At 49.1% G+C, this 25226-nt stretch overlaps 1 protein-coding gene across 1 annotated transcript in view; it reads left to right on the forward strand.

The window, feature by feature from the left end:
• The window catches only part of LYST (lysosomal trafficking regulator), a 3942656-nt gene that overhangs the window by 443874 nt on the left and 3473556 nt on the right, over positions 1-25226 (forward strand). The window contains exon 10 of the mRNA XM_069606985.1: positions 7779-7845. Within this exon, the coding sequence (XP_069463086.1) occupies positions 7779-7845 (67 nt within the window). The remainder of the gene's footprint in view (positions 1-7778; positions 7846-25226) is intronic.

Consider the following 25226-nt stretch of genomic DNA (forward strand, 5'->3'; position numbering starts at 1 on the left):
TTATCAAAACCTTCATGGAGGGGGTAAAGAGAATACACCCTCCAATAGCTAACCCAGCTCCCGGATGGGACTTAAACGTGGTACTTTCTAGACTCATGGGCCCTCCTTTCGAACCCATGCACAAGGCAACTCTTAAAAACCTCACTCTTAAGACTGCTTTCCTAATAGCTATCACCTCCATTAGGAGAGTAAGTGAACTACAGGCTCTTTCTGTACTAGACCCCTTCGTAACAGTTCACAAGGATAAAGTGGTTCTACGCACACACCCAAGGTTTGCACCAAAATTCATATCGAAATTTCCTGTAAACCAGTCAATAGAACTACCAACGTTCTTTCAAAACCCTTCCATCTTGGGAGAAAAAAGTCTGCATACACTGGATGTACGCAGAGCTGTCATGTTCTACATGGAAAGAACCAGACCACTGAGAAAGACTAATCAGTTCTTTGTCTCTGTGGCAGCAGGAAGAGAAGGAGATGCAGTTTCAAAGTCCACTATATCTAGATGGATTGTTCAATGCATCACTCTCTGTTACACTCTTGCTAAGAGAGAACTGCCCTTCAAGCCAAGAGCACATTCCACTCGAGGCACGGGGGCTTCCATAGCATTCATTGCAAACGTTCCCCTTGAGTCCATCTGCAAAGCGGCTACCTGGAGTTCTGAGCACACCTTTACAAAACACTACTGTCTAGATGCACACTCTAGATCTGACTCCCAGGTGGGACAAGCAGTATTAAGACATCTTTTCTCTACTGTTCCTTCTCACAACCCACCGCCAACTCCGGGTACTGCTCGCTAGTCTATGCACAGCATGTGATTCTAAGCAGATTAACAAACATCAGAAGACAATGCATTACTTACCGTAAAAGCATTTCTGATGGTTGTATCTGCTTAGATTCACATGCGCCCACCCTTCCTCCCCGCTCGGATGGAAGGAACATAGACATCCTTTTCTATATTTCTCTCTTTTCTGTGCTCACTCACGTCTAGAAGGCTCCCTCAGGGCAGAAAAATACAAACAGAGGGACCTCGACGCGTGAGGGATTGTGGGTACAACGCACGTCACTATAGGGATAGTGTTACAGACATGCCTTGTCGACGTCCCCTTTTCGACTACGAAAAACAAAATGCAATACTCCGCAGTGACCACTGGATGTCGGACCTATGCACAGCATGTGAATCTAAGCAGATACAACCATCAGAAATGCTTTTACGGTAAGTAATGCATTGTCATATAGATATATAGATATAGCTACATTTTCTTATATATTCCTACACACACTAGCCCGCTGCCACAGGGTGAGTATGGAGGGTACCCCTTTCCAATTTTGCCCTAAGTGCAACCGCAAGTACCCTTGGGTTGACAGACACTCTACCTGTAACCTCTGCTTGCCAAGGGACCACCCCGAGGCCAATTGCAGAGCGTGTAGTCGGTTTAAACCGAAGACTCTAAAGGACCGTTCGATCAAACGTTGGGCCCACCACGCCAGGCAACGAAAGGCCATGGAAGTGGAGGGCGCCTTCAGTGATGGCAGCAACACTATCCTATCGGACGGCGAGGGCAACGTGGCGTCGAGAGACAGCCAAGCGCAAGACCCCGACCTCGGAAGGTTGTCCGGCAGGGCAGCTATGGGGAACACCCCCGACGACACAAGCGCTACCCACAACACATCGACTAAGCACTCGAAGTCCAACCGAGACTCGGCGCGTGCGTCGAGTTCTCGGAGAGAGGCACGCAGAGACCGTTCCACCGAATCGGTGTCCTCTGGGCGTTCTCGATCAAGATCGCCGCATGACACCAGGCAACCATCCACTATTGCCAAGAGTGCCTCGCTCCCTAAAGTAACGGAGGTTCGATTGTTCGGAGACAAAGACGACCTCCATCCCCAGGCCGCACTCCAGGAGTCGGCGTCAGCAGACCGCGTAACGGCTGCTCCCGTGCCCCAACCTCCACTCACTAAGGAAAGGGACACTACCCCCGACTCTCAACGCCAGACGTCAAAGACCTCCGAAAAGGTGAAAACACCGGGGAAACACTCTTCCAGTCACAGGGAGGGGGGAAAACAGCAGAAAAAGCATTCTCAGCCTTCATCTGCACCACAGACACATAAGGACAGGTCACAATCTTCTGAAAAGATATCCAAAACACCTGCACAAGGCCATAGGTCCAGTCAGGATATAGCAGGGAAACACCCCCAGGAGATGGTAATCCCCAGCTCTAAAGAATGGTCAAGTGAGGATATAGACAGTTATGTCTAGAATGTCATCCCTAGAAGACTTCTATGCCAGGAATCCACAACACTTCCTTGCCTATACCCCTGACGGGGCAACCCCCTCAGGGTCTAGGGACCCGCAGCCCCCTGGTAAAAAACTCTAGTTGAGGCGCCAACGCAAAGTAGGTCTTCTGACGTGTACCACGTTCAGCCATACTCTCAATATGATGAGGATCCATCATTTAACGAGGATTCAGAATTGGCCACGTTGGACGTCCATACTGGAATGGATTACTATGGGGATGACGAGGCCCAAGAGGAGGAGGAGGAGGAGGAAGAAGATGACACAGAAGTCTACAGAGTAGACTCCCCAGTAGACAAGGAACCTGCGGTTACCGACTCTCCTGTCGACAACCAACCTCTCTTAAATGAGGTTTTATCTAGAGCAGCTGAACACTTCCGTATAGATACCCAGGGAGCACAGGAGGAGAGGGACTTTGCCGAGGAACTGGTGGGAGAGAAGAGACCTGTTGCCCAGGCCATCCCTATTCTTAAATCGATACAAAGGAGAATAGACCCTTACCTTCTCAATCCCAATCTCACCAGGGCAGTAAACCCCAGGATTGAAAAACTGTTCAGGGCAGCCCAATCAGACCCACTCTACATAAGGGGGCAACTGAAGCCGGACTCCCTGGTAGTGACTAACACCCGAAAGAGGGCGGGAACACCCTTATCGTCTGAAGCTCCCCCGACAAGGAGAGCAAGAAGATATATGGTTTGGGAAGGAAGGAAGCCTCCACTTCCGCCTACCAGGCAAGGATTGCCAACTCCACCACCCTACTGGCGAGTTACAACTGCCATCAGTGGGAAGAAGTTGCAGCGCTCATTGACTCCGCCCCGGAACCTTTAAAAAGCCTGTTGGCGCAGATTGCGTCGGAGGGAAGAGCCGTGTCCGGTTGCATCCTCAAGGCAACATTTGATGCCGCGGATAACGCCGGCAGACTGATAGCAGAGAGCACTGTTATCAAAAGACATGCTTGGTTAAGACAATCTGGGTTCAAACCCGAGACACAAGCATCTTTAATAGACAAACCGGTGGAGCACGATCTACTGTCTGGTAAGGCGGTAGAGGACGCCTTAAAAAATGCGAAAGATGAATACGAGACTCTCAAATCCCTGGGCCAGTTAACTAACAAACCCCCCCAATCAAAGAGGGAATGGCAATTTTCGTCGCCCACGCGGCCAAAACTCACAAAGAGGCTCCAACTATTCCCAGGGGCAGGATACACCATGGAATAACAACAACCAGCAGTCTACCCAGGGTTATGGCAGGGGTAACAAGAGGGGACGTGGTAAGGGTAGAGGCAGCCCCAAAAGAGGCGGCGGCACGCCTCCTGCAAAACAGTGATGTTCCGTTCAGGGTCCCTTCTCACGCATCCCCAGTAGGGGGACGCATTACCAACTTCACCCAAGCTTTGGAAGGGATCACAACAGACAGATGGGTGCTGTACACAGTGTCTGCAGGATACTGCATTGAACTGTTAGAGCGTCCCCGAAACCACCCTCCACATCAAAAAGTACATTCATTAGACCACCAGAAGATCCTCCTCGAAGAGATCGCCAATCTGCTAGCAAAGGACGCGATGGAACTCATCCCAGGACACCAGGTAAACAAGGGTATTTATTCAACTTACTTCCTTGTGCCAAAAAAAGATTTGACAATGCGCCCAGTATTGGACTTACGGCCTGCAAACAAGTATGTCAAGCCCCAAAAGTTTCGCATGACTACTCTCCAAGAGGTAATCCCCCCTCCTAAAAAAGGGGGATTACATGGCAACATTGGACATGAAAGATGCCTATTTTCATATTTCCAGGTTCCTGGCACACAGAAGATTCTTGCGCTTCAAGGTGGACAGTCAGCACTACCAGTTCAAGGTACTGCCCTTTGGTATAGCCTCGGCTCCAAGGGTATTCACCAAGGTACTGGCGGTGGCAGCGGCACACCTACGCAGGGAGGCAATCCCAGTGTACCCCTACCTGGACGACAGGCTCATCACGGGGGAGACCCCAGTAATTTGCAGATCAAATATTCAAAAAACTATCGACCTCTTCGAATTGGGTTTCTCCATAAACAAAAAAAAGTCCAGCCTGGTGCCAAGCACCTCCAAGCAGTTCCTAGGAGCTGTCCTAAACACACAAGAAGGGTTGGCCTTTCCATCAGAGGAAAAATTCGTAATCTAATTCTGCAAATTCCGGTATATCAGGCCGGTCGCCAGATAACGGTGCGCGAAGCGATGCGTTTGCTGGGCATGATGGCGTCATGTATTTACCTGGTCCCCAACGCGCGCCTGCGCATGCGTCCCATGCAAGAATGATTGGCGAAACAGTGGTCTCAGGCAAGTGGTCAGTGGGACGATCTAGTGGTCGTTTCGCCAACACTTGTACGAAGTCTTCACTTGTGGACAAGAGAGAACCTGTCAAAGGGGACACCCTTTTACGATCCCGAGATACAGGCTGTAGTCACAACAGACGCATCCCTGTCAGGGTGGGGCGCACATCTTCTCCACCACACAGCTCAGGGTCTCTGGTCTCACTCAGTGGCCAAGAATCATATCAATCTTCTAGAACTTCTGGCAGTATTCAGAGCTCTTCAAGCGTTCAAGCCCTACCTGTTAAACCTGTCAGTGCAGATCCTGACAGACAGCACAACAGCAATGTTTTACCTGAACAAGCAAGGAGGGGATTGTTCGCCAAATCTGTCCAAGCTTGCCCAGAAAATTTGGATATGGGCACTCAGACGGAACATCGACCTGTCATCTCAACATGTTCCAGGGGATCTCAATTCTCTGGCGGACGCTTTGAGCAGGGATACCCTCCCACAAGAACACGAATGGTGTCTACACAGAGAAATCGTAGAAGATCTCTTCTCTCAGTGGGGTTTCCCCCACTATAGACCTATTCGCCACAAGCGAAAACAGACAGTGCCCAGGATTCGCATCCAGGTTCCCCCAACCAGACTCCCAGGGGAACGCCCTGTGGATGAACTGGTCAGGGATGTTTGCGTACGCTTTTCCACCAACCCCCCTCATCAGGAAGGTGGTCAACAAGATGCACAGGGAATCGGTGACGCTCGTCCTAGTTGTTCCCATGTGGGCGAGGCAACCGTGGTTCCCACACTTACGCAGACTAGCGGTGTGCAAACCCATCAAGCTCCCGTGCTGGTACAACCTACTGTCCCAGCACCAAGGTCAGACAGTACATCCTCAACCCAACTCAATGAACCTGGCAGCATGGCTCCTGAGGTCATAGAGTTTGGACATCTCAATTAACCTCAGAGATGTATGGACATCCTAAAGGAATCTAGGAAGCCAAACATGAGGTATTGCTACTTTGACAAATGGAAGAGATTCGTCATCTGGTGCCGGAGTAAACAAATCAACCCAGTTGATTGCACTCCTTCCACTATAGTCAGCTACTTGCACCACCTGCTGGACGCAGGGTTGGTATTTAATTCACTGAAGGTACAGCTGGCAGCTCTGTCAGCGAACACCACCTCGCATAACAAAGTTTCGTGGTGGAAAGTACCAGTGGTAAAAGCCTTCATGGAAGGAGTAAAGAGACTGCACCCTCCAATTTCTAACCCACCACCAGGGTGGGATCTTAATGTGTTGCTTGCTAAACTCATGGGCCCTCCCTTCGAGCCCATGCATAAAAGCAGTCTCAAACACCTGACTTATAAAACTGCCTTCTTGGTAGCTATTATGTCTGTAAAAGGGTCAGTGAAATTCAGGCTCTGTCAGTGGAGGACCCTTTCTTTACTGTCCATAAAGATAAACTGGTTTTACGAACACACCCTAGGTTCTCACCTAAGTTTATTTCCAAATTCCACGTGAACCAGTCCAAGCTTCCGGCTTTCTTCCAAAACCCACAAAGCTCGGCTGAGGTGAAACTACACACCCTAGATGCGCGTAGGGCGGTCCTGTACTATGTAAACAAAACCAGACAGCTTAGGAAAACAGAACAACTGTTTGTCTCCGTAGCTACAGGCAAAGAGGGAGATCGCGTCTCTAAAGCTGCCATCTCTAAGTGGATTATAAACTGTATCCAGCTGTGTTACTCCCTTTCTGAAAAAGCTCTGCCTTTCACGCCAAGAGCCCACTACAAGAGGCATTGGGGCCACTCTGGCTTTTATTGCAAATGTACCCCTTGACACCATTTGCAAAGCAGCTACCTGGAGCTCTATTCACACTTTTACTCAGCACTACTGCATTGACACCCATTTCAAGACAGATACTCAACTGGGACAAGCGGTTCTAAGACATTTATTTGCCCATGACCCTTCCCGCATCCCACCTCCTTCTTCTAACACTGCTCGCTAATCTATGCAGAGCATGTGATCTAAGCAGATTCCACAAGCCTCAGAAGGGATACATTATTCACCGTAATCGTATTTCTGATGCTTGTATCTGCTTAGATTCACATGCGACCCGCCCTTCCTCCCCTCTGAAAGAAGGCGCATGGATGCTTGTAGTCTTATCTTTCTATCTATCTGCTTGGATAATATGTACTCCCGCTTCTCCTCATGCTACCTCATGTCAGAAAAAATACAATCTGAGGGTCCTAGACACGTGAGGGATCATGGGTACAGTGGACGTCACACTAAGGATAGTATTACTGGCACGCCCTGTGTCGACGCCCATTTTTGAGTTTCGAAAAACAAACTGTAATACTACGCAACTTCCACTAGATGTCGGCCTATGCACAGCATGTGAATCTAAGCAGGTACAAGTATCAGAAATACAATTACGGTGAGTAATGTATCCCATATATATTATTTATTTATAAAGGAAAATAGACAGAATAAAAAGAAGAGGAAATCTCTAATATGCATTAGAAAATATACAGCATGCAACCTCAGGTTAGAAAAATAAACTGAAGACATTGACTCATTTACTGTACACAGAAGAGTATGGTTGGTGTTACAGAAACTTCCCCCGTCAACCCCCTTTTTGACTAAGAAAACAAAGACTAATGCAGTACCAAGCACTAACCAAAAGATGTTGGCCTATGAAAAGCATGTGAATCTCAGCAGATATAAGCCAAGACGATTACTGGGTAAGTAATGTTTGTCATTATAGAGTTTGCTGTTGTTCCTAGTGTTCAGCTGCCCAAGAACTAATGCAATTTGGTTTGATCCCATGAGAATTTTGCAATGCTATTCATTTACTTTGTGAAATTATTAACCGTTAGGTATTTCATGAGAGAACCTGTTTCGTGAGATACATTTATACTTGGCTGCCATCTGTCCCCATGTCATGAAAACATCTTCGCCCTGTCTTACATATTCAGCCAACCACATTTTGCAAACTTACTTTTCCATTGCAACATGAGTCTACATGTCTCCCAATATGTAAAGTACTAGTGGCTGAAAATTAGGTAATTTCTGATGGTTGTGACATGGAGTCAGTATGCAGCTATGCTTCTAACCTGTTTACTTTACAGTAAATAACCATGCTTATGACAAAAAATGTACTGTCAAAAAAAAATTCGGATTTCTTTCCTACCAGGGAGCTGTCAAAGGCCTGTTACGTGGATTTCGTAAAATATTTTCACAGACTGATCCCTCCTTCAAAGGTTAGTTATATTTTCCATTACATCTAGAATATATTTTGTATAATAATTGCTTTAAAGAATACATGCATTCAATCTGTTTTTATGGAATGTGTGTACTTATTGTTAGTCCTAAAAGATGTATTTACATCTCTCACTACCCCGCCCTTCAATTTTGTGAAGTTGACAAATGTGTACCTTTTGCATGTTCTGTGTGACTTTGCTATCAATGTTGTCAACCCAGTAGAAACTACGGCTAACTTGTAGTGTGTTAAATGTATGCAGCCAGGTGTTCAGAGAAGGGTTTGCTCATTTACTTTCCTCAGCAATTGGTGTTCGGTATGGACGCTCATACAGTGCTATACTAAAGAAAGGGCATGCCAACATGTATTATTCTTTGTCCAGTCTACTCTGTGCCCACCATCGGGCTAACACCGCCACATTCAGTGGCAGAGCAATGAGCCAGAATTGCATGCATAATTTGCCAGTACACTGTAGAGGATGGAGAACATTCTTGGAATATAAACTTCATATTCATTAAAGACCTCAGGGACTATAAGCCAGAGAGTGATCAGTCCATTTTGTGAGTTTTCTTTGCTCCCTGTGGTGAAATTCGACACAGCAAAGATTGTACCTATTCTACTATATGGAATAGAAGCAAGATCCATCGCTTGGTCATTTGACTAGCAATCTATAGAAGGGAACATTTGGAAGAAGGCCTTAAGTTTGCCCCAGGGAACCCCAATGACAAGCTTGAGATTCGAACTGGGCCTTAAGTCCCAGCTAGATTGGAAGCTGATTTCCCTGTATAGGTCGATTGTCAGCCCCCTGAGAGATTTGTCATATGAGGACCTCCTGAAACATCTCTATAAAGGACCCCCGGGGGTACTACAGGACCTGAGAAGGTCAACACTGGTGTCTCTCGGTGGGTGTGGCAGCGACAAAGTTACATTGCTATCAAACCCAATGAAGTCAAAAGGCCCTAATAACAGCGGATTGGATCAACACAATTTATCAAATGAGATCCTCTACAGTAGCAGTATCACTCTCGAAGTGTGATTAAAAAACAGGGATTTCTTCCTAGATGCCTCCTAAAATTTCTGGATAAAAGAGTGCAACAGAACTTCCTCAGAATGAGGTTAGATCAGATTCAGACAGGTGCAGTTCTTTCGAGATGGGGACGGCAGGAGGACTCTAGGATCCTGTTAAGATGGATTTCTGAACTCTGTCCTGGAGGGGCAGAGGTTCAGAAGGCCAGCCTAGTTTCTTGGAACAGGGTAACCTCTGGACAAGCCAGACCAATCAAGGTAGCGATCGCGGCGGTCAAGACTAGGTCTCAAGAGGGGTGAGGGTGACTGAAAGCCCGCAATGAGCACACAAAGCAAGGACGCTTACAAATTACTCCAAGCAGGTGTTATATTAAAAATATAGACACATTTATTACAAGGCCTTTGTAATATTGACCATAGCAAAGAATCACGATAAAACTCAAGTAAACCAAAACCTCACCATCAAATACAATATATATACAATTACCGACGGGTCTAAAGAGTTAGAAGCACGGAATATGCAGACCACCTAGATGGGGAGGAAAACGGGCAGTGCAAGTAATCGTTTAGACCCAGTTCGCCTTCAGAGGCCACCTAACTAGAAGGAAGTCCGAGCCGTACGAAGAGTGGAGCCTTGTGCTCAAAAGTACCTGCACACGCTGGTGCCAATGGGCTAAGGGGAGTCTCTTCAAGGAAGTTCAGAGTGGTGAACAAAGGAGGGCGAACAGATCTCCGCTACTCAAGCGCGGCCTCCACTTGCGGGCAGAAGCAGAGCGCAAGTGCGAAAAAGGTGTGCTGTTTAACACAGCGAGGAAAAGCTACGGGCTACTACAGGAGGGCGACCAGTTCCTAGCGTTGTTACTCACCAGTCCCCAATGCAGGCCGCCCCAGACTTCTCTGCGTCAGTTTCAGTGCTGCCAGGTTCAGAGGCGAGCAGGGGACGTCTCGGCGGCGTGTAGATTCCGCGGCAGCAGAAGTTAGAGTTGAGGATGTCCCAAACGCAGTGAACCCGCACAGATTGTTACCACAGCAGGGCAACGAAGCGGCTGTGTGTATTTCAGACCAATGTACACTTCTCACTTCAGACCTGGGAATGCCAAATGTACAAATCGTGTGAGAGTGTCAAGTACTTGGAATACAGCAGCAACCTGATTGGCGGTTACAGAGCAAGACTCCTGGTTAAGCTGGTCAGTCCACTGGATGGCCCAGAGACGCTTCCGAAGGCTTACGTGCAGGAGATGATGAAGATGCCGAGAATAGTTGTTCCCACTATTCCAAAGGGTCGAAGTACCAGTACAGGCCTTCTCGTTCAATCAGAGGCAGAATGGTTTCACAGAGCGACAGCAGTGCAGAGGAGCAGTCCTTCAGCGGGTCACCAGCGATTCCTTGGTTCAGCCTTGTAGTTGCAGGATACTTGGCTCCTGTATCAGTCGTTCGTGAGAACTCAGGAGATGGACATGGTAGTGGTGTTTCCAGCCTCCTCTTATCCAGAGTTCCCTTTGCGCCAAAACGGAGAGGACCCAATGGGAGATCTGCTCACAAAACACTCACACCATACGTGGACCTATCACGGACCACGGTGGTCCCAGGCATTCAAGACACACTAGACTCTCTGGCACCCAGGATGTGTATTGGGACCAGACATCCCACCCCACATCCTGGAGGCACACACAAGGCCTGTAGAAGCCCGCGAAAGCATCTGTGTTTCGCGGGAAAGTACATGCCCAAATAAGGAAGGCCCCGGGTCGGCTCGACCTGGGGAAGGTGAAGGGGGCAAGACGGTCAGCGGGCAGGACAAAGAGCCTCGTGGTCTGGCCATTTTGGAAGCCAGGCCACCATTTTGGGCTAAGCGCGAGAAACACGCTTAAACAGCCAAAAGGAGCTCAAAACACAAAGAAACGATCGCTGCCACCAGTCCCGTCCGTGATTCACTTGCACCGTTCGTTAACAATCCAAAGAGAGTGTCTAGGGCCTGTAGAGTGACTAGAGACCCAAGAGAGCAGTAACTTAGCTTACAGTGCCCTCTTGTGTCATGTTGCGCGAAAGCTGCAACATGATAAAAGAACTCCGGAAAACAACGTTTCCCGGTACTGACTGTCTTAAGGGCATGTCAGTTTCCCCGTAAGAATGGAGTGAAAGCCCAGAGGAGTGCGGCAGAAGGCTGCACTTCTCTGGCAAAGTCTAGATCATGGTGAAAACAGCAACATGTTTAGGGGTTGCCACATGGAAGGAAAATTACCCACAATTAAGAAATCTTTCCTAACGGATCATTTGCCCAGACTGTAAAGATCCCAAAACCCAAACAATAGAGCATTTGTTAAGGTTCTGTGAGGGCACAAGGTCTCTTAGAGAGAAGTATTTAGGCCCCTTGACAATCTCGATAGATTGGTTGTCTTCGGATATGTTTTGGGACAGAATGTCAGCAGGAGTGGAAACCTCGTTAACAATTAATGTGATAAATGTATTGGAACAGTCTGGGTTTATTCAACCGAAATTCTGTTAAGGATTTCATTCTTTTCCTTATCTTCTTTCTTCTCTTTCGTCTTTTCTCTTTGCATCTTATTTTAAAGATGCAAAGTCAAGTCTATTTATTATAATTCTACCTAGAAGTATAATATTTTCTTTAATTGTAGGGTTTTAGACTTTAGAAAATCGATGGATTGTAAACAAACTTTTTTGTTAAATTCTTCTTTTTATATGAAATGTTTTGTAGAAAAAAACGAATTTGTTGGTTACATCACTAAATAAAAAAAATAATAAAATAAATAAACTTTACCAATTGGATATGTACAAGTCTCCTCTCCCTGAACCCCTCAGTAAGAACATTTTGCAAAAAAAGAGCCAAGTAGTGCAGTTTAAAGCACATGAATATCTAGAAATGTCCTTAAGCCTTGTATGTGGTTCCAATAGCATGGTTATATAGTTTGGCATAGCCTATCGTTGTATAATGCATAAAGGAACTTTGCTTTTTCCTCTTCCTGACTGTTCCAAGTGCATTATCAAACACATAGACCGTCAATGGGAACCTTTTTGAATGGGTGAAGTTGAAAATGTCCATTGTCTGCAGAAATGCAGCAGACTCAGTCAAAATGGTACTCAACCAGGTCCCCACCTTCACTTTCACCTCTTGTCTATGCTCCTCATGTTCGATCCTTCTGTTTGACTTTTTTATTAATCCCCCTCTCCTTCCCTGACATGCTCAGCTTGGTTTCTAGAACACTGTTGCTTTGGCTGCCTCTTCCTACCAAGCAATCTTTCTAAACCTCCTGGAATACTGATAGCTTATTAGTCGCCTCCGGAAGTTCTTGATTTATTTTTAAAAAACAGTTTTGTTTGGTGTGGGAGTGCTAGATAGCCCAAGAGAAATAGCTGTTCTCTGGTGAAGCTTTGAATTGAGATCTGTAGAAATGTTTTCCCGAAAGATGAGGGGTCTTTGTACGATCGGAGAGGGAGCGGTGAACATTGTGGTACCCCATGCTTGCAGAGACATTTCTCAGATGCAAAACGCTTGCGCTGCAAGAGCTGAAACAGATGCACTGCTGGCCTGGGCAGCATCAGGGATCGGCCTATTTGTGGACCTCTTGTGCACTAGCAGGTGCTAGTTTAGTGCATGCAGGGCACTGTTGGGGACTTGTACAGAATGCTGGTTGCTCTGCGGAGCCAGAGCACCTATGACGGTACTTGCTGCAAGTGCTTAACATGACCTTATTGACAGCCCAAAATGGGTGTGTTGGCTTGCAGGCTTGGAAGGTTGGCTGGGCGAAAAGACACACTGAAGTGTACTGCACATCACTGGAGTGGGAACTAAGAGGCCTTGGACTTTTTTTCCTACAAAGTGGCCCCATATATTAGACACTGAAAGCTAAAATAGTATTATTTTAGTGCTTGCAGAAAAGGGGGGACCATGATGCAGAGGCCCACTGCGAAATCGTCCCTGCAAGTCAGTTCACCACTGGTTCTGTGGCCTCTGGTACCCACAGTGAATGCTCAATGGTATGTGTTAGGGAGAATTCTCAGAAATGTGCTAATTCCCTCCTCCTTCGAGACCCCCAGCAACTTTGCTGGATTTTGAGGACTTGATTTTTTTTTTAACCTGGAGAGAGTGAGACCCTTTTTCCCACTCATGTATTTTAATGTGATTTTGAACTCTGTGTTTCTTTTGGTTGTGGAGTCTGACAAACTCCATAGGCATCGTCTTTTACATTGCGTCACACAGCACCTTCAGTGCAGTGGCACAGGGAAGTCTTCTAGATTTCCCAAAGGTTTAAATACCTTCTCTTGGCTAAACTACTGTTTCCAAGTGCAGTAAAGTGAAATTGACTTTACTTACATTTGTAACTTTCTAGACCCAGCACACACTATCTTACAATAGGGTTCTGGATGGGTTACCTAGTATCCCCTTTGTCTAGCTTCTCATGTAACATTTTTATGTTACCCTTTTCTCACTGAATGGCTGGTGGCATTGGTTTCATTTTAACTACCGTGGTGTGCATTTACAGAGGGCTGCATTCACAGTCTTCTTTTTTCGTCATTTATTTGTGGAAAGGTCCTTGAGATTTACTCTGCGTGCCAAACCAGATTTGGTCCCATTGTTCACTTTGCCTTTGGCGGGATTCATGAGTGAAGCCCACCTCTGGCTCCAGGGTGTCTGGGGTGGGCAGGAAGTGAGGAAGGTGCCCGAAACGTCATGTGCTTAGTCTCCTAGGAGACCCATATGCCCTCTGTGATGATTGGCCGGCTGACTGTCGGGCAAGGACAGCCACCCTGCTGGGTGACTGACAGCTAGGATGGAATGAATGGGAGAAAACTGAATAAAAGGCAAGGCTTTTGGCTTGGAAGGCCGTCGACCACTGGACGAAAGAACCGAGGAAGAACTTGAAGACCACGCCTGCTGCAACTCCTGGACCGTTGGTTTGTCCGGTGAAGCCCTGCTAAAACGCCAAATTTGTGTCGACCGAGAAGCCCCTGCAAGGACGACTTCTCCCCTTGAGTTGGTGGGACCAATCAACTCCAAAGTAAGCCACCTGGACATTCTCTCTGAGCTGGTTGCATTTCCACAGAGTTGCTGCTGGAAACCGAAATGCCAGGGAGAGGAACACCAGATTGTTTATCCTTTGCTATTAAGTTGGCCCAGAGCTCCAGGAAGATCCTCTGGACTACCAGAAAATGGGAATGACCAAGCCTGAACACCCTCAACAGAGTGCGGGACCCCATAAGCAAGTAAAGTCCATCTCGACAGCCAGAAAATGCAGTGTTGCTATTTGCGGTAGTCCCGAGGAGCTGAAACACTGAAGTGCCACTTGGTTGAAATATTGCCGGTTGCGAGCGGTGACCGTCCCATTGCAGAGCAGGAGTCCCCAGTAGTCCTCCCTCTTGTCCCTACGACTGAGGCCCAGGAACAGTGAGATCTGCAAAGCCTCACAGGAACAGGAGTCATCTGCTGCACTTTTTCTTCAATACAAAGCTACTGTAAAGTCTGACAGAACTTACCTCCCATTGTAGAGTTGCTTGCATCTTCTACTACTCACAAGTCTAAACAGCTTGTGGCCCTACATTTGATTCGTCTTTTCTTCAAAGACTACTAAAACATTGTGCAAAGACTTTTCTACTTACCTACCAGAAGTGCTTCATCCTATATAAGACTTTAGCCCATTGACTTTGCCTTAGCCTGTTAAACTGAATGTTTCTGCTTAGGGGATCCAAAAGTATTTGCCTGGTTAAGAATATTTGTGGGCTCTTGTTTGTTCTGATAACCTTTTCCTTTAACCAACTTCTAAAAGTATTCTAAATGCAAACAGTAAGATATTGATGTCTCCTGCACCCTAGCCATTAAGTCACCTGAGGGTGTAGGTTGTGTCTGTGGGCCATCCCAAAAGGGTCTTTACCAATTTAGAAACTAAGAGTGTAGTGTACAGTTTTCAAGTGTATTTGTGCGTTGCTTTTATATTGCTCCCTTCTGAAGAAGGCTTATTGTAACTGACTGATGAATTAATAATTGTTTATTCAAGAAACCTTGTGTATAAGTGTTTATTTGAATACTTGTCACTGTGAATCTCTGTGTAACTCCACTACCGATCACATTGACCCCTCTTGAGATGAGCCTGGCTGCTCAATATGCTACCAACCTGTGTAGTACAAGCTTATACCAAAGGTTGGGTTCCTATTACATGTAGGTCAGGGTTGTTGTAGTGCACCCAAAGGGTACTGCATACAATCTTTGCCTAACAGTATGTGCACTCATATCAAGGAAGAGGACAGACTCCTCTCACACTCATTCAGTTGTCTGTGCTGTAATGGAGCATTGTACTTTTTTTGCTTAGTGCCTTCTTAGTCGTCCTCGTCTCGGGAGGATAGCTCAGCGGCAACTTGCTTGCCTTGGAAGCAAGACGACATGGAGCAACACAGGTTCGATCAACGGGTCCGCGCTTAGAAACCTCTGGGTATTAAGCGCGTTATAAATAACCTATCATATATCATATCATAGTATTACAAATGCCATATAATATAGTATTATATATCTGTGGTTCCATTCAGTAACGCCCTGCTATTCACAGGGGTGAAATACTTTACTGACACCAGAGAAAATGTGACTGCTGTTTGGAGGTGCAACCACATTTCTTAACTACCAAATGCCATAATATGTGTGCCTAGAATTAATCTACATCCTTGTTTGCAATAATCTAAGCATTTGTGCCATGCCAAACCCCGGCATGAGAATAAAGCTCAAAAGATTGAGCACAACAGTATCCCGACCCCAAACCTGAATTCTCAGGGTGCGTAATCCAGTGGCGTAACTGAACATGTGAAAACCTGTCTGCTTCCAAGAGTTGGCACCTCCTTTTACTGTCCTCAAACTAGTGCGGCTGACTCCCCTTTGCATGGCTGGGCTGATTTTTGGTGCCCGCCCCGTTTCCAGTTCCCAAAAGCTTTGGAATGCATGCCTGGGGAGGAGGCCGGCTTGTCAAAGACTGGAGATAGTGGACCCAAGCCTCTGGGGATCTTTTTCCGTCTCAGAGCCTCATCCCATGATTTCAGGGTGACCTTTGTTGAAGAAAGCTGGTTCTGCCATTACTTTCGTGTAGCATGGGGGTGAAGGGTAGGGAGCGCAGGGGAGAGAGATTTTGAACTGTTCGATCTCAGCCCATTTCGGTGGGGGAGAGAGAGAGACATCCAAGTTAACAGTTTTGATATTTGTGCCACCTCTGCATATTTATGCAATATCGGGAACCCCCAACCCTCCCAACTGAGAGCCCCCATCATGAATCATTTAGGGATCCTAGACTTTTTTCTCCGTCAGATAAAGCCCAACATTTTGCGTTGAAGGCGGTCCAATACTTTTTTCGGGATTTCCACCGGGAGGGATGAGCAAAGATAGAGGAGGCAAGGGAGTAAGTTAATTTTGACTGCCACGGTTCGGCCCATCAATGAAATCTCTTCACCTGCCCATTTTATTAGGTCGTTATCTAGTGTTTTATTGGCGTTTGCGGGGAGTTCGCCGTGAAGGTGTTTTTTAGGGAGGCCATGAACCGAACCCCCAGATATTCAACAGTTAGTATCCCATTGAAGTGGACAGAGGGATTGAAAAAGAGGCGGCATCCTGTGGGGACAGCCCCACCCCCAGTGTCACCGACTTCCCATAATTTATCTCGAATCCTGCCACTTGCCCATAGGATCAGAGTTCTTGCAGGGCTGCTTGAATGGAGGGCCGAATATTAGTAATGGAGAGAAATACATCATCAGCATATAAAGTTAACTTATGGGAAGACTCATGAATCATAACCCCTTGGATTGCTGTTACTGCGTATGCATGGTGCCAATGTTTCCATTATTAAGATGGACAAGAGGGGGCAGAGGGGGCAGCCCTGCTTTGTTCCGCACGTGTGGGGATAGGGGATGATTGCTCCCGATTTACACGGAGAAGGGTATTTGTGGGGGGGGGGGGAGTAGTTGGCCGAGATCATCCTTCTAAACCCGGGCCCAAAACTTTAAGCCTCTAGGGTCAAGTGCATAAAGAACCAATCCACTTTGTCAAATGCCTTGGTGGCATCCAAGGCTAAAAGGGCTAATTTCCCTTGGACCATAGTAGTTTCCATCAAATTTAGGGCTCGCCTAATGTTATCCCCCGTTGTTCTTACCAGAACAAAAGCTGTTTGATCTCATTGATCAGTGATGGGAGAAGTGGGGCCAAGCGGTTAGCCAGTACTTTCGAGTAAATGTTTGCGTCGATATTCAACAGGGAGATTGGCCTATAAGTGGCACAATCCCTCTGATCCTTACCGGGTTTTAATAGTAATATCATGGTGGAGGTCTGCATGGAGGGGGTCACACTACACCCCTCTCGGAAAGAATTGGAAAGGACTGTTAAATGTGGAAGCAGTTGGCTACTAAAGAGTTATAACTTTTTGTCGAGAAACCATCGCGGCCCTGGGCTTCAAGGCTCTGATTACCATCTCCAGCTCTTCCTGCCGAATTGGGGCCTGTAGCGCCTCCCTATCCTCCCAGCATAGGTATGGCAGAGAAGCTTTCTCAATATACCGTTTTTGGGGTGAGGTTGATCTACTCGAAGCTGACATTTTCTAGCAAGTGGGCCTTCGCTAATTGTAGTTTATCTCTTCCCCATACTGAGTCACCCCTTGATGATCTTTAAGGCATATGATAGTGTTTCTTTTTCTGGATTGGGACCGTTTTCTCGCTAAGAGTAAGTTGGCTTTATTGCCTTTTAACATAGTATCCCTGTTTGACAGTCATCAAAGATTGGGCCGTCTCTTCGGCATATAGGACCTCTAGTTTAGTTTGTAGGGGAGACTACCAGGACCTGAAGATGTCAGTAAACAAAAAAACAACAAAAAATAGAGTCCGAACAACGGACTCAAACTTCAGATCGCCAGGAACATAGGGCATAGCTCCCCAAGGAACTTCAGGTGTCATCCCCCTTGAGGACAGGCATAGGCCGCGTGAAGCCCGTCTTGAATCCGCATTAATCGGCACTTCCCCGCTGCCAGAACTGAAGAAATCAATAAGAGAAGAAGACCCCTATAGTGGCTGCATTTCTTTTGGGATCAGGAGTGTGGCAGGGATTTTCCTAGATTGCGACCTCTCTGGACCAAGCGTGACTTCGGTTGAAGGCCCTCTGCTCCTTCAGGAGTGTCCACCTTCCTTATGTGTTTAGGACCCCCTCTGCATCCTCCAGGCATGATATCATCCGGGACACCCCTTTAAATGTGAACTGTACAGAGGTAGGTAAGAGCCAGCGGTACCTGATCCTTTGGTCCTGCAAGAAGAGAGTTAGGAGGCCGGAGCACTCTGCGTTTCTGAATTGTGGCGGCCGCTAGATCCTGGAAAATATGTAGGGAGGAGCCCTGGAAGCGTAGTTCATCTCTAGCACGACCCTCCGCCAGGATTTCCTGCTTTGTTGTATAGAAGTGTACACTGGTAATCTCATCTGGCACGACTTCCACAGCTAGCCTCCTGCGGGACCGCAGTCTGTGAGTGAGGTCCAACAACAGCAGTGGCTTGTCGACGTGTGGCAAGAGAGATTGAAAAAATGTACCTATATATTCCGTCAGGTCTTGTTTTGGGATGGACGTAAGCACTCCTCTAATCCATAAATTATTCCTTTGAGCCCTGTTCTCTGCGTCCTCTTGTTTGTATTCCAGGATCTAATTTCTGTTCTTCAGGGCTCGAATTTTCTGTTGAACCTCCTGCAGGGCTGATGCCTGCTCCAGAGCTTGTTCCTCCACCTCTCCCAGCCTCTGCTCCATTTGCACCACCCTCTGATCTGTATGCTCTAATTTAGTGGAAATTTCAGCCTTGCTTGTTTATTAATTTGTATGGCGCTCCAAACCAAAGGGTAACTGGGCGCAACAGAGAGCAGAAAAACATAAATACTTAAAAGCTTGGTTACAGAGTGAGGCACAAGATGCTTATGAAACATTACAGGTAGTTGTTTCGACAAAGCAGTTATAGAATATACATATATACAGTCAGATTGGGTAAAATCTATAGGTGTTGGTTGAGTGGAGTTAATCTTGGGAGTCATTAGTGTGTAGCCATGTGAGAATATTCTGTCTGAAGCTATAGTAGGATTGGTCTGTTCCAATGTTAAGTGGGAGAGCATTCCAGTACTGGGCTGCCTTAACCGGGAAGCTGCTGCCGCCTGTGTTTTTCAGTTTGAATTTAGGTATCTGTAAGGCAGTAGGAGTTAGTAGCTCTAGTAGGGCGGGGACAATGTTTTTCTCACTATTCTTGCTGCTAAATAGGGGGGGGCTACATTGTTAAGACATTTATAAGTAAGTGATGCAGTTTTAAGTGAGATTCTGTCGCTGATTTTTAGCCACTTGTGTTCTCTTCTTTTGTTAGAGATGTGTTCTGTAGAGGGTAGGTTAAGGGCAGTTCTACAGCATGGGGTCTGGCATGGATTCACATACATGCTCATGAATACTCCCCGTCAGGCTGGGAATCCTCAGTAAAGAAAAAAATCTGTTTCAGTTTAGTTTCTGAACTGTCTTTCTACTAATAACCAATCACTGGTCTCTGGGTCATACTGCCCCCAGCCAATGACTGCCCTCTACCTAAGCCCCTCCTCTGGCAGCCATCTTCAGATTTTTACCGCAAGTTCAAGTGTTGGGAGTCCTCGTGCTTTAGCTCTCGAGCTTTTACTGCGTGTTACGTTTTTCGAAGAGTTTACTCCTATATTTTCAGTTAATTCGAGCCTCAAGCTCCACCGATTCTTCTTCCGATCAACGGGGACGCGTTTATGAATTTTTCTACTCCCCTCAAGGGCAGATTTGTGTCTAATTACACTTCTTGGAGGATTCCGGAAGACCTTTGAGGCCTACCCGATTCGGACATGGCCCAGGACAAAGGCGATTCGACACCTACTGGATCCAAACTGTTCAGGAACTGCCCAGGATGTGGACTACAGAATGTCTTCAAGGAAGATGAGCACTCCCGGTGCCTCTACTGCCGTCACGCCGACAAGTCGCACGTGGAGGACTGTGCGTTCTGTAAGAACTTGTCCGTCCGGACAATTAAGGACCGTCGTATTAGGCTCACCAACTGGCTGTAGGGGAAGAGCCCAGCAGCAGGTGAGAAGTCTGAGCGGTCTTCTAAGACCTTTGAGGGCGCTCCGGCTACGGGGGCCCAACAAAAGGCAAAGCACTGCGAGTCCACGGGCACCGGGAGCGCCGTTGGTTTGGGCTCCTCGGTTGCCAGGCAGGGCGCGATGTCACCGACGCCATCATCCACGAGCCAATGCTCTGGTTCGGGGAAAAGGAAGTCGGAGAACACGGGTAAGCTTCGGGAGAAGCCCCGGTCGATCCTGACAGAGAAAGCCAAGGGGGAGCGAGGCGGTGACCCTCCCCCTAAGGTGAAGGCCTCAGACACGACCTTGGGCGCGAAGGCCCTGATTCACCCGGTGAAGGCCTCGATTGAAGGAGTCGCGGTGGCCCTGGCGAAGCCTGTGGAGGCTACCCCAGTGGTGACAACTTCCGGGCCTAGAGTTTACCTGCCACCCCAGAGGGAATCGTCTTTCCAGCCTATCGAGAAGACCCCCGTAAAACCCTGGGACGAGAAAGAGGGGGGAGGGGGCACGGTAGCCTTAATGGACACAGATACCACCTCCGAGGATGAGCTGGCTGGCGGCAAAAAGATCCTGGACAAGAAGTTCCAGGAAGTCGGGTCCTACGGGAGGGATCCTGATTTGGCGGACGTGGAGAGCAACGGTGGAGCTGATGAGGAGCCGCGGGCCATGGAGGAAATGGAGGACCCCACGCCCCAGCCGTTGCTGCCGATGCAAACGATGCCTACGCCTCAGGACAATTCAGGAGCAATCCTGATGGCTTTGCAGACCCTGTGTATGGAGATGAGGACAAGGTTGCCCTTACCCCCAGCGGAGACGGCTAGGACGGACGACGGTGGTGACGATGGGGTGGATCTCCCATCACCCCCTGCCCGGGCTTCTCCACCCCCCGGACAAAATTGGCTCCTTTCACGCCATGATCGCCAGGGCATCGGAGCTGTTCCAGCTAAGCCCCGAAGAGCAGAAGGAGGGTTTCCTCTACCAACGACTAGAGGCCAAGAGGAAGACCGTCCTCCCAATCCCGTTACTGGACGACATCTGGGACGAAGGACTGTCACTACTGCAGAACCCGTCCACGGCCCCTGCGAAGAGGGACCGGTACGAGAAGAAGTACCGGGTCCCACACTCCGCCCCTATGTTCCTCGGACCACAGCCGTCCCGGGATTCGGTGGTCTCTGCAGTGGCCAAGAAGAAAGCGGCAGGGGCGACGGCATCAACTTCCATTTCCCCACCGGACGACGGGTCATCTCGTTGGCGACATCAAAGCGGCCAACGCCCTCACGATCGTGGCACGCTACGACAGAGCTGTGGTTCAAGATCGCTCCCCTCCCGGACATCCTCCCAGACGACAAGAGGGCAGAAGCCCTTGAAATCCTGCAGGAAGGCGAGATGGCTTCGGACCACGCCATCACGGTGGCCACGGACATCGCCGACAATGGCTTTTGCCAGATGGGCAACAGTGTTTGCCTTCGCCGGTGCGGTTGGCTCAAGTCCAGGTACTGGACCTGCCATTCGACGGGAACAACCTGTTCGGCAAGGCAGTGGATGAGTCACTGCAGGCCATCAAGGCGGACACCGAGAAGGCCAGGGCCTTGGGTACTCTCCATCAATGACGGCCGTCCTTTCGGACCTCCGGAGGCAAGTCTTAAAGTGCCTCCAAAGGATTCGGCTGCAGTTCCGTGTCTTACCGCCAGGCGGCCCGCTCCTTGTCGCAGGAAGCCTACAGAGGCTGCAGCAAGGCCGGAGGACACCGTCATCGTTGCCAAGGAGGCCAAGGTGGCAAGGCCTCGGCGAAGCAAGACTGAACCAGCCGTGATGTCGGGCCAGCTGGCGAATTTTGTCAGTGTGTGTGGGAGTCCATCTCCACCGACCGTTGGGTGCTGGATGCCCTGGCCCTCAGGCACACTCTGGAGTTCCAAAGAAAGTGTCCCTGCACAGGAAGGAAAACCACCTGCCACAGCTGCTTCTAGAAGTACGAGAAATGCTAAGAAAGGGCGTGATAGTACTCGTCCCAAAGAGGCTCCGGAGTATACTCACGGTACTTCCTCATCCGAAAGAAGACCGGCAGCTGGCGGCCCACCCTAGACCTTCGCCGCCTCAACAAATGCATCAAGTCCCAGAAGTTTCAGATGGTCACCCTTCATCACGTGCTGGGACAGCTGGAGGAGGGCAACTTCCTGTCATCGCTGGACTTGGAGGACGCCTACTTCCACGTCACCATGCACAAAAGGACATCGAAAGTTCCTACAATTCGTGGTCCAAGGGCAACACTCTCAGTTCAAGGCCTTGCCCTTCGGGTTGAAGTCAGGGCTGAGGGTTTTCACCAAGTGCTTGGCACCGGTGATGGCACGGTTGCGCCTGCAGGGTTTCGACGTATACCCCTACCTGGACGATTGTCTCACCCGAGCAAGGTCAAAAGAACTCGCCGTCGATCACAAAGTGAAGACCGCCCAGCTGCTCGCGGATCTGGGATTCTCGATCAACTTCGTGAAATCCCACTTGGTACCGTCGCAAGACGCCCTGTTCTTGGGAGCCAGACTCGACACAGTGGCGCGGTTGGCTTCACCATTGGAGGAAAGGATGAAGGCCATCCTGGGCAAGGTACAATGGCTGTTGACCATGGAAGTGGCCAGGGCGAGGTCCATCAAGTCCCTACTCGGCATGATGTCATTGTGCATCTACCTCGTGCGTCTATGCAGGTTGCGGATGCGGCCACTGCAGGAGTTCCTTGACGCCCGTTGGATGCAAGCAGCGGGCAGCTTCGAAGACAAGATCTCCCTCAACGAGATGTTCCGTCAAGCGATCCGGTGGTGGGGCGCTCGCGCGCACCTCGTGGCGGACATGGACTTCCAGACCCCAGCGCATCAGGAGACTGACTGACGCATCCATGGAGTGATGGGGAGCGCACACCGGAGATCTCCACGCAAGAGGCCTTTGGCACCCGGGGGAGAAGTCCCTGCACATCAACGTCCTGGAGCTCCGCGCTGTGTTCTGGGCCCTCGGGTCTTTCCTTCCATCCCTCAAGGGCAAAGTGGTACGAATCTTCACCGACGACACCACCACGATGTTCTACATCCGGAAGCAGGGGGGCACCAGATCCCCAGCTCTATCTAAGGAAGTGCAGGATCTGTGCCACTGGGCCGTTGCCCAGGGGATGTTCTTGGTACCTTTTCATCTGGCAGGAGTGAAAAACACTGTCGCCGACCCACTCAGCAGGGAGCTGCGCTCTTGCCACGAGTGGGAGCTTCGGCAGGATCAAGTGGATCTCCTATTCTGACAATGGGGCAGGCCCCAGATCGACCTGTTCGTGACGGCGGCGAACACCAAGTGCCGGAGGTTCGCCAGCAGGTTTCCCCAGCCGGGGAGCATGAGCGATGCATTTTCCTTCCCCTGGGACGGCCTGTTCCTATATGCGTTCCCATCGTTGCTGTTGCTTCTGCGACTCATCAATCAACTCAGACGGTCCCATTGCAGGATGATCCTCGTCGCACCGGCGTGGCCGAGGCAGATATGGTTCCTGGACTTGTCAGCGCCCCGCCCCCCTCCAGTCAAACTGCCGACAGAAGCATATCCGGATCTTCTCTCCAGGGAAGGAGGCGCCATCCTACATCATGACCCAGGATCGCTGAACCTGCAGGTCTGGCTCCTGCAGCACTAGAGTTCGGAGGCTACGATATCCCGGCGGATGCAAGGCGGTACATGCAAAGGCCAGGGCGTTCTCGACTCTTAAGTGCATAAGTGGACATAAGTGGAAGAGGTTCTCAGTCTGGTGCCGTGCACAGAAGATCAACCCTCTACGGATTACGGCCCCTTAAGTGCTGCCGTGCTTGCTGTTGCTGGCCAAGGCGGGGCTGGCACATACCTCCATCAAGATCCACCTGGCGGCTATCTCCCGCTACACCAGAATTCCGGGGCAGTTGTCGCTGTGGTCTCACCGCCTTGTGAAGGAGTTCATGAAAGGAATGTTCCGCTCGTTCCCGCCGGTGAAGGATCCGGCCCCGGCGTGGGAGCTCAACGTGGTGCTAACCAGGCTCATGGGTGCTCCATTCGAGCCCTTGCACTCGGCACCGCTGAAGTTCCTATCGTGGAAGACGGCGTTTCTTGTGGCCATAACCTCCGCACGACGAGTGGCGGAGATTCAGGCCCTCTCCTGTAAACCTCCATACCTGACATTCCACGAGACGAGGGTAGTGCCTAGGACGCACCCCTCCTTCATGCCTAAGGTGCCGTCAGACATCCATCTCAACGAGCCCTTGGTGTTACCTGTTTTCTTCCCGGCGCCGGTTGAGAGGACTTTGCACTCGCTGGATGTGGCTAGAGTGCTGAAGTTCTACGTGGAACGCACAAAGAGTTTTCGGAAGACATCACAGCTGTTTGTGAACTTTGGTCCTGTGAACCAAGGGAAGGCCCTCTCGAAGGCTTCCATTTCCAGCTGGCTCTCCGGCTGCATCATGCACTCACCGGTTGGCAAACCAACCGTTTCCTGGCCGTCCGAGTGCCCATTCAACCAGAGCGATCGCTGCTACCACGGCGTTCCTGTCTGGTGTGCCCCTGCTGGACATATGCAGGGCTGCTACGTGGAGGTCGACGCACACGAGATTCTACTGCGTCGACCAGGATTCCAGGGAGGAGTCCAGAGTCGGCCAGGCAGTGCTGCGCAACCTGTTCGCTTGAAGGTGAGCCTGGTGAGGAGGTAAGGGATGCTTAATGTTGAGTTGTTGAAATGCTTAATGTTGAGCCTTGCCACCTCCCGTGGTTGTGCATGTGTGTACTGCTATGTATTCTTGAGCATGTGAATCCATGCCAGATCCCATGCTGGAGAAGGAACAAGTTACTTACCTGTAACTGTTGTTCTCCAGCATGGGTCTGGCATGGATTCACATGTGAACCCTCCCTCCGTCCCCTCTGCGGCTCTTCTCTTGGTCCTACTGCTACTTACATGCTACCAAATCTGAAGATGGCTGCCAGAGGAGGGTGCTAGATAGAGAGCAGTCATTGGCTGGGGGCAGTATGACCCAGAGACCATTGATTGGTTATTAGTAGAAAGACAGTTCAGAAACGAAACTGAAACTGATTTATTTCTTTACCGAGGATTGCCAGCCTGACGACAGGGAATATTCATGAGCATGTGAATCCATGCCAGACCCATGCTGGAGAACAACAGTTACAGGTAAGTGACTTGTTCCTTCTAAGGGCATTGTTTTGCAATGTTTGAATTTTGTCAATGATGTATTTGTTGGCTCCCAAATACAGGGCATTGCAATAGTCAAGTTTGG

Source organism: Ambystoma mexicanum, chromosome 4p (genome assembly GCF_040938575.1).
Source record: "Ambystoma mexicanum isolate Mex_15411 chromosome 4p, UKY_AmexF1_1, whole genome shotgun sequence".
Lineage (NCBI taxonomy): Eukaryota > Metazoa > Chordata > Amphibia > Caudata > Ambystomatidae > Ambystoma > Ambystoma mexicanum.